We start from the raw sequence: 17,806 nt of genomic DNA, 5'->3' as shown, positions 1-17,806 counted from the left end.
TTTATTCCTGTTTATGTTGGGGCACTATGCCCGGTTTATTTTAATTTATTTTGAACAGACAGTGGTACAAATGTATCATTGTTATATATACATAAATTCTGCTGTTCATATATACAAACAATTAATACATTCTTGAAATATATTTGATTTAGTTTACAGATAAACAAGAGGGAAAAAACTGTGACACGTAACATAGCCTATATACACTGAGTTTGTGTGACACGCTTCATTTGTTCACAGAAAGGAAACTCAAATGGCAGAAAGCCACATCCTATTTGTTTTCTTTATTTTACAAAAGCACAATGTTTTGTTTAGTGTACACAGAAAAAAGCAGACCTTTATAGTGATGCATTATTAAGACAATATGTGTTTAAAGTTGATTCTGCTGGTGTAAGGTAACAGTTGAAGGCACACACACACACACACACACACACACACACACACAGTTCCAGCATTGCTATATTGAGAGCACAGTTGGTACCATAGACTGTATAAAAACATGGACGTAATATCTGTGATGTCACCCATAGGTTTCCGAAGAGAGTTTTTGAAACCAAAAGTGGGCAGAGCGGGCCGTCGCCATCTTGGCAGCGCGTCACCATACATCACTCTGGGATAATCAAAAATAGGCAAAAAGGCGGGAGCTGGTTGCTGAAGCCACGCCCACCTAGTGTGACGTCGGTGACAGCAGCGGGAATCCACCTGTCACTCAAGCGACCATGCCCTTAATTATGCAGAACTCTTAAGAGACTCTTAAAGTCTTAATATAATTAAAAAGGATGAGTTCTAAAAAAACTCACCCCCCTCACAGTTGTCATGAAGGGTAAAATTAGTTATATAGACCAGAATTTTACAGCAGGCTGTAAAAGTTTTTTTCTGCTGTAAAGTTGGGCATTTTAACATGGTGAGTCTATGGGATTGACTCCCTTTTGCAGCCAGCCTCAAGCGGCCAGTCGATGAATTGCAGTTTTAGTCACTTCATTATTGGCTTCACGAGAGAGAAGATGGCGCCCCACTCTGGATTGGGGGTGAATATTCGTCGCAAGCATAGACAGTAAAAGAAATGGACACAGCGACCCCATTGGAACTCAATTGAGACAAATGAAGCCCAGTTTTAGTGTTTTTTAGCACTTCCGTTTCTGACGCGCAGACTCAAACGAAGCTTGACGTCGTCAGCAACCTGTCTGACAGATGTAAATCTTCTAAGTGGCTGTGCGTGCAAACTGCCATCGTTAATCTTGCAGAGACGGCGAGCTTGAGCGGGGAGTTCTTTGTCGTGAGTGAGCAGGAGTAAGTATTCTGATTAATTATTTTGTATAGTATTTTAAAATGTAACGACAGTACACCATATTAAGTTAATTGCCTGCGAGCTTCTCCTCCTGTCTGTACGGTAATGCGACAGAGAGTTGAGTGGTTATGACGCAATCGTTAGCCTATTTTTACAAGGTTTCTACGGGCTGTAATGTAACATAGAAGGAAATGGAGCCCTTTATACATTGTCGTGTATCTTTAGAAATAAATAATGGACAAACGGAGTCTTTAAACGCCTCAGATATAAAGTTATTTGCTGTCAAAGTGACGCCAAAATGAATGGGAGTCAATGGGATGCTAACGCAAGCGAAGTTCTGCTAAAAGATGGCGGCACCCGGCCGACTTCAACTTCCAGTCGACCTCCTTGCCGCCTGGTCGCAAGGCCTCATGCACTGAACCAAGATGTCCGTATCATGACGGTTCAGTACGAATACATGTATCATTCCACCCTTAATAAATATATATATATATATATATATATATATATATATATATATACAGTATATGTAGGCCTATATATAAACTAATGACTGCACTAATAATTTTGAAGCAGTATTTTACTGAGTTATTCAGTTTTGCCTGTGTAGCCATCTTCGAGTGCAAAATCTGCTCCTGGGCAGCATCGGGTATCATGTGTTGGGATCATCCGATATCTCGCTGAGTCACCAGTTACACTGAATGCTGATTGTCAAGGCCTGGATTGGGCTTTCTGCCATTGTGCTCAAAACGCAAGATAATGTGGGTCCTAGTTTCGTTTCTTGAGGCTTCAGGAGGGACTTGTTCGGTAAATCACACGGTCTGAATGTGGGTTGAGTGGCAAGTTTCAGGAGTCCAGCCAGATTTGTTGAAAATTTGAGGTTTGCTCGGGAAGATCACAGGGATGACACCAGCTGACTGAATATTGTCATATTCTAGTTATTATCTGCCAGATTCCTTGTGTTTCTTCAGAGCTCTGCATGCGTGTTCTAATAGCTGCTTTGAGTAAAAATGTGCTTCAGCTTTGTGTAATCCTGAATTCTGCTTGCATTGAGGTATAAAATAGTTGTCTATTCAAGGCAAGGCATCACTAACACAATTCGCTAATTGTCCTTGTTTAGGGGAGCTGTGACTTTATTTGACTGCTAAGATAGAAAATAAATGTCCGTAAAAGAAAGTTGTCTTTACACCCAGCAATGGCATGGAAAAAAAACCTTATAGCAGGAAATGATATCATAGAGAGGACCCAGAAGACCCGCAAGATTGTGTGTCAAGATCAATAAGTCTCTTAAAGATCATTTGATCTTTTTATGAAAAGGAAAGGTTATACAATGTCATGTGGTGCAATTCCCTGAAAGCTTAGTGATATTCATTTTTTTTTTTTTAAAAACTTAGTCAAAAAATGTGAAAATTTTCATATTTATAGTAAAAAATAATACCATAGTAGTAAAATAGTACTTGAAATTAAATTGAAACTTTTCTAGAAAAGGGCATAAACATTTTAATGAAACCATGTGTAACCCTAAACATCAGTACAACATTAATAATGTTGAAGTCATACCAAAGAAAATTGACTTTATCCTCTCAGTTAAACATAAAAATTGGCTTGAGAAGAAGAGTAATTGGGGACTAAAATACCCAGTACTTCAGTCAAATTGAACAAACTTCCAAGCTTTTATGCTTTCGACCCCTCCACAATGCTGGACTCATAGACCATCACTACTGTAAACAGAGATGTGTTCAAATTAACATCACGCCACGAATCCTGCTGATAAAGCTCAACACGCATTCATGCCCTTAAACTATCCTTCATTGTGAGGCGTATTGATCCGGGTGAATGGAGGAGATCTTTATTGTTGTTGTGTGCCGTGAGGAACAGTGGAGGAGACATGGTCATAGTAAGAGCACTATACAAGGTCTTTCTCTAGTGTTAAAGCCACAGACATTGTTTGATGTGTGTGTCATTGTGTTATAAAGCACAGGTCATCCTCAGTTCAGGACTTTACTGTACAAGTGACTCAGCAGTTATTCACAACAGACTCTTCCATTCACTGAGTTTAAGACACTACTTCAGTTCAGTCAGTTTGCCTTGAAAGTCCTATGGTATTAAATGCATATTGGGCCTTAAAAGAGACTTAACTCCATTCTCACATACTGTTCTTGGTTCACTTGTCTTCACCAGTTGTTTTTTCTTACATTAGTTAGTCTATTATTAGCTTAATTTAGCTGTGGAACTGGTGTTTAGCTTTGTGAAATGAACAAAGTTACCTGCTGTGCCGTATGTGTCATGCATTACACTTCATGGCTTTGTTCTTTAGTTATGTCAGTACAGTGGTTGGTGGGCTGAAGGGTTTCAAAAGTCATTAAAAATGTATAAAACCAACAGTTTATTGTTGTTCTCATTCTGAAAAAAAAATGAATTAATAAATAATTCAGAGACCAGTCATATGTAAGCTTATGTAAGTGGCACTCTGTTTCGTCTTTCATAATAAGCAAGTAAGAAGTAAGTCAAATAGTATTTATTGGAATACAGGAAGTCATTTTCAACAAGGCTTTTCCATTCCTATGTAGCTTTAAACCAATCATATTCTTCTGGAGCTTTAAACCAATCATATTCTTGTGGAGCTTTAAACCAATCATATTCTTGTGGAGCTTTAAACCAATCATATTCTTCTGGAGCTTTAAACCAATCATATTGTTTCAAGACGTTGAAAGTGAGGGCTTTTATGATGGCCAAGACAGATCAGATTTCCTAGTGTAGACAGTCTCAGGTACATGAATCTTCCCTGCTCCTCCGGTAATGGAGTCTGTTGTAAGTGCTCTCTGTGGTTCAGGCTGAAGGGTATCTGCCGCTCATTTTCCACTCTATCCCGTAGCTTCTGTATATTGACCACCAGATTTCTACGGCGGGCTAGCTAAAGTTAACTAGCTCCAGTGCTTTCGTCACATTGAAGTCATTACTCGACTGAGCTCAAAACGTGCTGGAGCAACAACAGGACTAGGAAGGTGGAGGCCTTAAGGGAGTCTTTTACTGTGACACATTTCATTCACATAGGACTAATTGTGTGTGTGTGTGTGTGTGTGTGTGTTCAGAAACAGCCAGACTGAGTGAAACAGAATGAAATGGAATGCAGGGGTCTTGACAAACTTTTAAAAGTTAAACCATTTTTTAAAAAATGCTAATGGCGTGAGATGCTGAAAAAAAAGGGACAGAATAACAGCCAGTCACATCTGAATGTGTACAGATTCCTACAATTTAAATGTTTTACTGTGATTTCTTAAGATTCTCTTATTATTATAATTTTTTTTTTTTTTTTTTTTAAGTTGATGAGTTTGTTAGCATTATGATTAAATGGATGATAATGTTGTAATAGTGTGATGTTATTATTTAAAGGGGATTGTTTTCATGCCTCCGGTGTCTTCTGATTGGACCACTCATGTGCAAGAAGTGCAAACGATACAAAATGCTAATGCAATGGACATGCACATCCGTCTAGCGCCTGTTTACATAGAAAAATAATAGAAAATTAGTGCATGGGTACAGAAGAATGTGTTCTGAGACTACAAGCACAAAAAGTAATACTTATTGAATGTTTAATTTTTTTTATTGTATTACACATTTTGGTTTGGCAAAAATGTAATAAATTAAAAAAGTATTGCTCACTCACCATTTAAAATTGAATGTAGCCTGCCCTGTTATGGTCCAACCTGTTTTTTCACATTGTTTTGAGGTTTTATAACTTGATTTTGTAATGCTTTTTTTTTTACACAAATTTAATAAAATCTAAATATATTTATATATGCATATATTTACAGATGATTTATGATTAACCTCTCAACTAAATCTGAAATCCAGCAATAGTGTTGGTATGATGGCATTAAAATTCCACAATTGAAATATGTTGTTTAAATAATTTCAAATATCATATGTCAGATTTTTTTTGTAATAGTTTAATTATTTTGTTTAATTATTGTTGTAATAGTTTATTATTATAAACACTTTTTTTGTAGTTAAAAAAAATTAAGTATGATATTATAGGAGTATAGCAATTTGAGTGTGAGTCCACTTTTTATTGCATTTTATTTTACTAATAATAATAATAATAATAATATATGTATGTATATATATATATATATCTGACGCTTTTATCCAAAACGACTTACAATTGCTATATATGCCAGAGGTCACATTTCTCTGGAGCAACTAGGGGTTAAGTGTCTTGTTCAGGGACACATTGGTGTCACACAGTGGATTCGAACCTGGGTCTCTCACACCAAGGGCATGTGTCTTATCCACTCCCTCTTCTTCCATCTCTCAGCACACATCTGTCGATGGGTTCACCGACACACCAGCACCGCCCACGAAATCGGCGAGTCGACAGAGTCTCCTGCGCTGCCGTAACTCAGTGGCATCCATCACAGACGAACAGCCTCACGTCGGGAACTACAGACTCCTCAAAACCATCGGCAAAGGGAACTTTGCTAAAGTCAAACTTGCCCGCCATATTTTAACAGGAAGAGAGGTGAGCAGATAAATATTTATTGTTATATATATACTAGGGCTTTCAAATGATTAATCGCGATTAATCACAATCCACAAAAAGTTTTTGTTTACGTGCATTGTGTATATTTATTATGCATATATAAATACACACACATACAGTATATATTTAGAATATATTGTTCCATGCATGCGTGTATATATATGTAAACAAAATAAATAAACAGCACACATACGTATGTTAACAAAAACTTTACTTTGCGGATGCGATTAATCGCGATTAATCGTTTGAAAACGCTAATATATACAGTAATAGTGCTAACACATTTAGAAAGAGATTCTTTTGAGTTTTAAAATAAAGACAGTTACCTAGTGCTGGAAACAGCATGCATTATTTAACAGCCTGTACATCAGAACATGCTCGCAGGACCAACAGAAACTCCAGATTATGTAAGAAATGGAGCCGTTTTGCTCTGACGCGGGAGGAATGATGAAGCAGATGCCCCCATAGCCTTTAGTTATTTAGATGTACAGGCTATTTATAGGAATCTATTAATATACACATTTCACAGTAACACTGTATTTGTTTTTCAGGTAGCGGTGAAGATCATTGATAAAACTCAGCTCAACCCCACAAGTCTACAAAAGGTGAGACCTCAGTGTCTTGAGTGTTGAGCCAATACATGTTTGTGACATGTTCTTTGCACAGTTTTCGACATTCACCATGTTGCCTGTATTTTAAGATATATATATATAGGCCTACAAGCACATTAGAAATCTGGGTTTCGAAACTTGTTCTCTGTATCTTTGTAGACACAACAATTTAATTTAATAATTCATAATTTAAACACTGGTGAAAAGTCCCTGTGAATCTTAGTACGATAAACATATGGAAGAATTTAAACAAACATGGACATTGTTTTGATATCACTAACCTTCTAAAATCAGTCGATTATTCAATCCTCAAAATCTTTTGTGCTGTAAACTCTCATTAAGGTTGCGTTTTATGTGCAATCTGCATTTGACCAAAGTTTTTCAAGATACATGTTTGATTACAAAAAATATGGTCGTTATGTTACTGCTAAACTAATGCAAACCTCAGAGGATGTTTTCCTATACTAAGAATCTAGTTAAGGCTAGTAAAAAGTAGTACAATTGCAACACTTCATGCAACATGCATTGTTAGCATGTCTAGCATGTTTCTGTATATTGCTAGCATTTTGCTAACACGTTGCTAGCATGTTTGTGTTCTTAACGGCATTCTCCTAGTCATTGTTAGCATGTTGCTAAAATATTTTAGCAAGTTGTTAGCTGGTATAGCATGTTCCTAGTTAATGTTAGAATGTTTTTAACATCTTTAGCATGTTTAATATGCACTTGGGCATTGTTAGCATGTTGCTAGCTTGTTTGTGTTCTTAATTGCATTTTCCTAGGCATTTTAGCATATTGCTAACACGTTTAGCATGTTTAAAGGCATTGTTGGCATGTTGGTAAAATATTTTAGCAAGTTGCTAGCATGTTTAATATGCACTTAGGCATTGATAGCATGTTTCTAGCTTTTTTAAAGGTGAAATAACATGCAATCCCATGTTAATCTTGAGTACCTATAGAGTAGTACTGCATCCTTCATATCTCCAAACAGTCTTTAGTTTTATTATATTTATAAATGAAAGCTACAGCTTTACGATTATCTCCGTAAACAGCAGAGCTCCTTGAGGTGCGGTGTGGGCGCAGCTAAAGAGTGACGAAGACATGAGCTCTGACTGCTACTGTTAAAGAGTTGTATTCTCATGTTATTCTTGCTTTACTGTACTCTTACAACTTTACAACTCTTACAACTTTACAACTCTTCATAAAACATCATTGTACCCCCGCCAAAACCCAGTGCCAATATGGCAGTTCTTTGTCAGAAATATAGGGAGGGAGCAATGGGTTTCCCAGTTACGTTATTGAAACATATTTGAGCGCATACTTTATAAAACGATCATGTTGCTATTTTCAATTGAAAATTGTAAGTTGAATATAAAACATATTGCAGTGCATGTGCATACCATACAGTCAATCACAGACCTGATTAAAGACAGTGACAGACAGCACTCATTTTCAGAGATACATTATGTGTGGTTTTTTATTAAATATTGTTTTGAGTTAAATAATGACTCGGATCATGAAATATATTTATAAGCCTCGGAGTAAGGGAAGCACAACTTGGGAAATGAGAGCATCCGGTGAACTTGTGAATGCTATGTTTATTTATTTTAAATATTTTAAATGGTTTTTAATGTTAACCAAGTGTTGTTGTTTTTTTGGCTCTTTCTTTTAAGTATCAGTTCAGATACCATTAAGGCACCAGTACCATTTGAAGAGTATCGATTTGGCACCTGTATCGTAAAAAACCCAATCGATACCCAACCCTGTCCAACATAAATATCTACTGAACTGCATGATAATAGCAGCGAATAAAGGGCTTGCCTCTTTGTCTTGGAGCAGAAAATGTCAGAGTGGCTGATTCTTGGCTTTTATAAGCAGCGATGACCTTAAAGAAAATGACGCAGACTCTTGTGATGAGAACAACATCAGAGCTCATGCAAGACTGTCTCATACTGTCCACTGAACATTTCACGGAACTTCTCTCCTTTCAGTACAGTTGGTGATTTCAAAATCCCAAAGCTGGCATAACATGATGTTAGCCGATGACTGGCTCATTCGGAGGATCATTTTTTATTTTCAGTGTTGACCAGTGGGGTGTTTGTGGAGGCGTGACGTTTTCTTCATACCATTTCCATTACCGGGGTTACTGTTAAAGAACCCATTAAACGCTTTGTCGAGCAGAGATTTCATAGATTTAAGAGAATATTTTGGGAACCGCTGACATAATGGATTTGCGAGAAAAAAAAAATACTAATAGTTTTCCCATCTCCCATTGTTCATTAAGAGCAGTTGAGGGTTTTGAAATTCCAAGCAAGTCTTAAATAAATTCCTTAAGGTTTTTAAAGGCGTGGTCCTAATGGTCACAAATAGTGAAATTACTTCGGTTAAATGAACTTTGCGTCACTAACACCATTTAATGAAGGGATTGCATGGTCCAGTATGCTTCGAAACACATGGTTTTTGTTATTTTATATATTGGTGTAGCTCAACTGGTAGACCATGACGAAGGTCATGTGACTGTTTCCCAGAAACACATTAATTTGAAAATGAATCTAATTTACATTGTTTTGGAAGAGTATCTTCCAAATTCCAAATCCGTGCAGTCAATTATCATCTCATTTGAATATTCTAATGAGGCTTATCCTCCATTATCATTGCGTGAACAGATGGACAGAGGTTGTCAGTGAAACTTCCGCTGATCTCTATTGCCTCATGTTTCGACATCAAGATTAATTACCTCATGGTGAGGTACACACACACACACTCATGCACACACAAACACACCAACCATATTTACACAAATACGGTTGGTTTGACTCCTCCCCCAACAGGGATCATCCAGTTACTTTATCACATTGTTAATCACCTGACGTCATAAGTGAATTCCCTTCTAGTACATTTATTCACCCAGAATCAGTATTTCAGGATTCAACAATGAAAATAAGAGCTGCACGCTGGCTCTGCTGGGATCTTACCCAGCACAGAGCGATCAGGGTTGATTCCTCAGTTGTGGAAACCTCTGCATGTAGTTAATAGCTATCGGCTAACCTCAGCGCGCTCCAGAGCATTCCACACGCTCTGAGTCATTGCACTTTTGTGTGCTCTTACTATACAACCAGCGTTTGTTGGGTTCCCAAATGCATTCTCAGTTAATCGTCAGTTTGAATAATTAGTAGACCCAGTCTGACGACTGTTCGTGTAATGTTATAATGTTAATTTGTTTTTACCAAACACCACCCAGTGTAAATATGAATTAAGCTGACCAGGGTTGAACGACTGTGTCAGAACTAATAGTCGTTGAATATGTCTCCTGATATTGTTATATCAGCGAGAGTGAGGTTTCTATTGATTGATGCTCACTTTACTGTGTAATTCATCCTGAGTGTGTTTGTTCAGCGGGAAACTAGTGACGGGAAACAGACACGCCGTTCCTGCTTGTGATCTCTCTCTCACACACACACACACACACACACACACACACTACAGGAAATGACACGCTTGTCAGTGTGCGACTGGAATGTCTCTGTGGTTGTTTTTAGAAATATAGCTGTAAAAATAGAAGCTCGGGCTCCTCTGCTGATGATTTACCAGAGCCGACTGCCAAGAAAAAACACAGCTTCTCTCTTTTTTTCCCTTGATTTCCCTTTTTCTGGCTTCTTCGTTTTTTGCCTCCAACTGTTCAGAGGACAGGGAGGACACATTCCAACGGGAGAGAGAGGTCAGAGGTCATGTGTAAAGAAACGTCAGTGCTGTGCTCATGAGATCTTTTACAATCTTCAATATATATCGTTCATTAGAGAACAAAATAATTTGTTTTGTTTATGCCACTATAATACGTGCACTTTTTGTTTTTGCACATGCTGTTTTAATTGCACAGTTACATCCGTCATTATAAAAGACTTTATAATATCTAATAGTTCCTACTCCAAAGAACGAGAGATTTTTGCATTTTAATAGAATGTGACAAAACATCTTTTTGTGCAAAAAAAAAAAAAAAAGTCTAAAAAGTGCCATTGAGTGTAAATGTTAGCGTTTGATGTTTGAGTAATAGTAGAGTCTCTCTGTATGGAGGTGTTTTCTCTCGATGTGTTTGTGATCCCTGAAATCGGCCCATTCCTGGAGAGGCGCACCACACAACAAAGGCGTCCTCTGATGGCTTTGTCGTCAGATAAATTGATCTGTCAGTCTGTATTGTTGGGGACGTGGATGATGGAGCTGATGGGACGCTCTAGCTCTCCTCCGCGCTCATCACTTTCACTCTCCATGTGACGCGCTGCTGGCTGTTTTGTGTTAATAACAGACAGATTGTCTCTAATTAAATTTAAAAGCAATAAAGGGACAAACTGTGTGCACTTGAGAATGAGAACTGGTGCATACTGTACACTGAAGATACAATATTATCAAGCATAATTGTAGAAAAATGCATTGAACATTTTGAACAATTACTGTTAATAGTAATATTAAAAACTGATTATTAGCAACATTATTGTAAAGGTAAGGACATGATCATGAGAAATAATAGGAATTTTATATTTTCTCACCAACATTTGGTCCCAAACTAATTATCACCTATGGAGCAATCGCTTAATTAAAAAGAAATGGACAGTCATGTTCCTGGCAAGCCTGCTACCTGTTTTTATTTTATATTACATTTTATTTTTTAAATATGTATTATAATAAAATGCATGCAAATAAGCAATTTGAACTGTTAAATATAATTTGAAGACTTGAAAAAGCCTCATAAAAAAACTATAAAAAATGTAATTGGTCATATTAGACCCTGTTTCACAGAATCTGTCTGTTACTTTACATTTCTGCAACTGTTGCACAGTCTATATTTGGGTGAATCGGGTGTCCCGTCCCGTTGCAGTCACGTGTCACAGCTGGGTCTGTGTGACGACATGCAGCTGGCTGGATGTGCTCATTCATTCATGCGGCACTCATTCACAGAAAACGGCCCCCTGTGGTTGTGCCTGAATAAAGAGGATCTGTGAGGAGCTTTCTGAGAGATGAAGAGAGGATGAAGAGACACTGGGGGAGGAACCTGGAGCAGTTACCCTTCAGGCCCTTCTAGCTTTTGTCAGAGTCTCTCGGAGACAGACTTCTGACTGTGGATTAATTCGGCCAAGAACCGCCCACGTAGACAGGAAGAGACTGACGTGTAACGCAAGCAGTCACAGTTTGTTTGTTTTCTTCAGTTTCTGCTGGGTACAGATGTAACGATTCACTCAACTCACGATTCGATTCACAATTCACATGTTTATTTAAAAAAATTTACAAAATGAGACAAATTTAACACAGATTACAAATTAAATGTGTCCTTTTATTATTGCTTGGACAAAATGCTGCACGCTTCTTTGTGTAAATGAAATATAACACTATAATAATACAGCACTTGCACATTATTGCTCGTTTGTTGGTTTTGATTGCTTCTGTTGGCCTCATATGTAAGTCGCTTTGGATAAAAGCATCTGCTGAATAACCAAATTTAAATATAATGTACATTTAAATCACAAAGCTAAATAGAAATGATAAAACAAGCCAAATCAAATGAATAACACACATAAAATAAATCTCTTCATATAATTGAATCTTTGCATTTTTAGCAATAGAGGCAGCCATTGCATTTAAATCCTGATCCAAACAAAGAGGCTGCATACACGCAACATGAGCAGTTTTTAAACTAAATTAGATTGTGTAATTTCTAAACTTGAATGTTTTGACTTCAGTTTTGTAAAACTATTCATAAAAATATCTGCATGAGACGCAGATTCACTGCCAGCAGGTGGCGCTTAAAACGTTTCCGCTGTAAACAAAGCAGCGCTGCACTTATGAACTTTAATATGCATTATACAGAGGCGAGATGAAAAGTAAGTTCCCCTCAGACACACATTCATATAAACTCCTAACTCTACTAAATCGTGATTTGTTTTGCATCTCAACTGATTTGAATCGTCACATTTTTGATTCGCAGTTACTCGCTCCATCCCTACTGCTGTGAAAACAGATATATCCAGGAGAGAAGTGTGGTATATGTGCTCATGAATATTTGATTTTCTTGCTACTAAGTGCTTCTTGAATATGTTTCTGAATCCATGCCATGGATCTTGCAGATTTTGGCAAAGTGACAAGTTCTTCCTCAAAAGTGATCGTTTTAGCAACCTGGTGCCTTTATGGCAACACTGCAACACAATGTATTTCAAAAAAGCATTTCAAGCACTTTAATATTAACACTTTTTTGGACTGATTCAGTAAATTGTTCATGTCTGAAACAAAATAATCAAGAACAAGGAAAACCTTTGAGCTTTTTGCACGACTGATGGTGCAAGAAATGTGCTATTTATTGCTTAAAAATCACATTTTCCATGGTAAGTTTTTTTTTTTGTTGATGACGCAAAGTCTACACAACCATAACCGTACATAAACGAGGGTTTTCTCTAATGCTTTTTGTCTGTATTTTCCCCCACAGCTCTTTCGTGAAGTGAGGATTATGAAGGTCTTAAATCATCCTAATATAGGTAAGACATCATGCTCAAATGTGTTTTAAAGTAAAGCTCACTAGACCATCTTCTGCCATTTTATTTGAGTATGTAATTCTCTTATGTGATCAAAGTAAATAAAGTCATAATTTGAGCCATATAGTGAAATTATATGTTTGCTGAAAATGGTGTAAATGACCTCCGTTATGATTGGCTAACATAATCACATGGGAAATGCTCAGTTTGAGTTGGGAATTGTGTTGCTTACATTAAATTAGGGGAAGTTAAATTAAATGAAATTAAAAAAAGCTTATGAATGCATTAAAAAACCCATTTTTTTTTTTTTTTTTTTACCATTTCAATATTGTCTGTATATATACACAATTATGTGTGTGTGTGTGTGTGTGTGTGTGTGTGTGTGTGTGTTGCAAACTGTCCCTCATAACACCTGATCAAGCCTGGAGCTGTTTAGACCTGCTAACTGGAAATGATGAGCTTGTTTTAATACACGGCTCATGCCACGCTCCCTCTCTTTTCTCTCACTCCGGTTTTATGAGATGTTAACTGGATTATTTATATTCCTAATGGAAGGGAATCACGGGAGAGTCATCCAGACGGGCTGCTTCAGCGCGATCAGCTCTTCTGTGCCTCTCTAAACAGCCCAGGACTCTGTTTTCACTTCTCTATCGATCGGCATGACTGGCTGTTTCTGGCACCGTGTCACCGCTGGCTCCTGATTGGCTGAGGCGGAGCTGGATTCTAGATTAATCAGACTAAAAGCTGTGATTACACACCTATCCCTGACATTTTTTCCCTCTCATCTTTCCAAACACACACACACAAGTTTAAGACTGCATGCAGGAAGCAGCCAGACGTTATTAGCATCCATCCACAGAGTAAACTGAATTACAGAAGCTCTTCACATACACTAAGGTACACACAATGAAACCGGAAGGCTGTGTGTGTGACGTCCTGCGTGTATTTTAGCACATCTCCATAACAAGCTTCCCTGGTGTGTTGTTTCTCCATATCATAGATGAGAACCTGAGAGAATCAAGCGTCGTCACTGTGGTATGGGGGTAAAATAGTATCAAAAATTTGTGTATTTACAAAATATAGTATTTGGAAACGTGTAAACAAATTTACATCCAAAAAATATGATTCAAGCTACAGTTAATAAATGCACAATTATGATTGCAAGTTTTTTTATTTATATTTTGTTTAATAATTTTGATACTGTTTTACCTCCATATTTTTTATAAAAACCGTGAGCTCTTGTGAATAAATGTGCTTAATTGTTTTGGATGTCAATCTCTCTCTGTGTCTGTTTCTCTCTGTCTCTTCCAGTTAAGTTATTTGAAGTCATTGAAACAGAGAAGACACTTTATTTAATAATGGAGTACGCAAGTGGAGGTGAGTGTGAGATTCATATTTAATATCACCATTAGCGCACATCCTGACACGCATCCCTGAATGTCTCTGTCCGTATCAGGTGAAGTGTTTGACTACTTAGTCGCTCATGGGAGGATGAAGGAAAAGGAAGCCCGAGCAAAGTTTCGACAGGTGAGACACACACATCTGAGTCATTGAAAATCATTATTGCATTAGGTAACTGGATAACACTTTATTTTAATGACTAATTCTTACTAATAACTAGTTGCTTATTAGCATGCATATTTCTAGCATATTAGCTGTTTATTAGTACTGATACAGCACTTATTCTGTATCCCTAATCCTATCCAATACATATAGTTAACAACTACTTTACTAACTATTAATAACCAGAAAATTAGGAGTTTATTGAGGCAAAAGTCATAGTTAATGGTTTATTTTGGAAATTTGGCTTTTAAATAAAGTGTCTAATCATATCAGTAGTATCTAATTAATACTTACAAGAGTATCAGGTTACTAAATACTACGATTAGAAGAGATAATTAATTAGATAATCTCAAAATACTACTAGATGTAAATTAGGAAAAAGTACTAGTAATGTTAAAAATTTTTACATTGTACATACCTTAACAGTATAAAATAATATATAATATAAATGAAATAATATATAGTATATAATATATAGCTCTATAATGTTTTAGTACCGATATATGTGGGTAAATATGACCATTTATTAATGTGTAATGCGTTGGTTTACATAGTTACTCAGATTAATTACACTTAGCTTAAGTGTATTTATTGCATTAAACATTTTGGAAAAGATGAATCCTCCAACTGAAAGGAATTTTGTATTTTTTTTTACTGCATTAACTGATTTGGTATTTGACATTAATGAAACATGTGTAAAGAAAGACGAATTCTTATAGTCATGTCATGATCTGTAAATACACTTCCTCCTGTATTCCTTTAATAAATGTTGATTAATTTGAATACGGTTTGGTGCAGATCACATGCACACCCTCTAGTGGTGATACTACACCACAGTGTTTGTCACGTTTCCCTCTGATCAGCTGTCCGTGTGTCAACGTTAAATGAACAGACATCAGTTTGAGTGTAATTAAACCCCCTGCAGCGCTGCTATAATTAATTGGCCATTTTCCTTCACACCAATGGCGAATGAAACCCCCAGACTGCAGTTCACTGCAGGAGGTGTTTAGTCCGAATATAAGACCCCAGTCTGTCTCGCTGTCAGCTCCAGTGACATAAAGACATGTTACAGAGTCTGTCTAGCACAACACAACACATCTCCAGACTTCCTCAGCTTGTATTCGCAAATAAATAAAGAGCTGGTTTGTGCAGTGATGTACTGTGTGTGTGTGACTACAGATTGTGTCTGCAGTGCAATATTGCCACCAGAAGAGAATAGTCCACAGGGATCTCAAGGTGAGACACACACACACACCGTTAAGTGATTTGTGTTTCATTGATTTCTAATGAGCGTGCACTGTGCAGACCGCTTTGCTACATTTCTTTGTGCGTGTCTCTCTGTAAGGCTGAAAACTTGCTGCTAGACGCAGACATGAATATAAAGATAGCAGACTTCGGCTTCAGTAATGAGTTCATCATCGGGAGTAAGCTGGACACGTTCTGTGGCAGTCCTCCGTACGCAGCTCCCGAACTCTTCCAGGGGAAGAAGTACGACGGGCCGGAGGTGGACGTCTGGAGTCTGGGGGTCATCCTCTACACCCTCGTCAGCGGCTCACTTCCCTTTGACGGACAGAATTTGAAGGTCATTTCTTGTTATTTAAAAAAAAATCACTAGATGCCTATGTACACCAAAGCAAAATGATGCAAATCACTGTTAAAAGTCTATGGTATTATGTTCTATTCACACTCTATTCTGATTTTTTATTCTACATGCATACATAAACACATACTGTCGTTCTGAGGTATGGGGTTAGTAAGATTGTTATTGGAAAGAAAATAATAGTCTTATTAAACAAATATGCATTAACTTGATCAAAAGTGACGTTGTTACAAATTATTTCTAATCTTAAGAAATGCTGTTCTTTTGAACTTTCTGTTCATTAAGGAAACCTGAAAAAAACACTGTTTCCACAAATAATAATAATAATAATATTAATGATAAAGTAATCAGAAAGGTTTCTCTATATTTCGAATGCTTTAACTCTGGAGCAACATGTAAAACTACAAACTTTGCTTAGTTGTGATTGCAAAGTTTAATCGCAACACAATCAATGCAGTTAAAAGTATTCACTGTCTGGTTGATTACGTGTCATTTGTAACAAACTACGTGATTCTTATGGTGTGTGCACACCAAATGCAAAGTGAATATTTGCATCGCGCTACTCGTTAAAGATGTTTTTTGCATCACTCAGGCGAATAAAAAGTTTCTGGTACAACCAGAAGTGTCTAATTGGACGAGCCAATAAAGCTCTTTGCATTATGCGAATTTTCCGCTTGAGTTCAAATTTTGCATGGAACATTTTCGGCCCCTCACGAAATTGCATCTGTTCGCGTCTTTGCATTGACTATGTATGTAATCTACTTTTTTTTTCTCTTTCTATGTGAACACAACATAACTGTACATTTCTGCCATGGTCAAAACTTACATTTAATGTACAAACTTAAAAAAAATTATGTAAAACGGCTTTGTATAGTGAAAAACTAAAACTGCTTCCCAAATAATTAGGCGTTTCTGATTTTTTATGTTTCCTTAGACATATAAAATACGTATTAGCCATAAATATGTTCCCAGTATAGCACAACTAACCTCCCAACATTATTGTTTAAATGTGTCATTTCTGTTTTGTGACCTTTTGTTTGCCAACAAATTTGTTTCGTCAAATTTGCTCACTGCTAACAAAGTATGGTTCTTGTAGTTGGAGCTCAAAAGCGTTGTTGTTTTTTTCTTATTGGTTAGTTTGGTTGGTTGTTGATGTATGCATTTTTTGCTAAGTGAAAACACCCTATTTTGGGGTTTCATTGCAGTGTGAATTTTTACCATTGGTGTAAAGAGGTAATAGTCATGCACTGCTTGCTGTAATGTCTGCCAAAGCAAAAAAAACAAGCAGTTCCACTGCTCCATTTTAGGCTTCTGTTTTTATGTAGTTTACCTAACTAAAAAAGCAGCAAGTTTCCCTGAAAGCGTATTGTTCTGTCTGTGTGTGCTGTGTTGGGTCCTCACTCTGAATGCTGGTCCACACAGGAGCTGCGAGAGAGGGTTTTGCGAGGGAAGTATCGTATACCGTTCTACATGTCCACAGACTGTGAAAACCTTCTGAAGAAGCTGTTGGTGCTCAATCCAGGCAAACGTGGAAGTCTAGAGGTGAGGCTGATGAACACTTCACACACGCCAATGGATTTGGAAAAGGACTGTAGATGTCTAATGCTCTTTTCCATACAACGAAAGCATACTGTGAACATGACAACTGTAAAAGTTTCATAAAAGTAGTCCTGTACACTTAATCGAGTC

General features: G+C 37.1%; 1 protein-coding gene across 2 annotated transcripts in view; it reads left to right on the top strand.

Moving 5' to 3' along the window:
* LOC113039730 (serine/threonine-protein kinase MARK1-like) overlaps positions 1-17,806 on the top strand; it is a 31,876-nt gene that overhangs the window by 5,766 nt on the left and 8,304 nt on the right. For both annotated transcript variants that reach the window (XM_026197780.1, XM_026197778.1), the window contains exons 2-9: positions 5,607-5,810; positions 6,383-6,436; positions 12,909-12,957; positions 14,266-14,331; positions 14,411-14,481; positions 15,697-15,753; positions 15,863-16,099; positions 17,540-17,659. In XM_026197780.1, coding sequence (XP_026053565.1) covers positions 5,607-5,810; positions 6,383-6,436; positions 12,909-12,957; positions 14,266-14,331; positions 14,411-14,481; positions 15,697-15,753; positions 15,863-16,099; positions 17,540-17,659 — 858 coding nt within the window. The remainder of the gene's footprint in view (positions 1-5,606; positions 5,811-6,382; positions 6,437-12,908; positions 12,958-14,265; positions 14,332-14,410; positions 14,482-15,696; positions 15,754-15,862; positions 16,100-17,539; positions 17,660-17,806) is intronic.

The sequence above is a fragment of the Carassius auratus genome, chromosome 22 (genome assembly GCF_003368295.1).
Source record: "Carassius auratus strain Wakin chromosome 22, ASM336829v1, whole genome shotgun sequence".
NCBI classification, from domain to species: domain Eukaryota; kingdom Metazoa; phylum Chordata; class Actinopteri; order Cypriniformes; family Cyprinidae; genus Carassius; species Carassius auratus.
The sequence above is the reverse complement of the archived record's forward strand: the minus strand, read 5'-3'. Positions and strand labels throughout refer to the sequence as shown.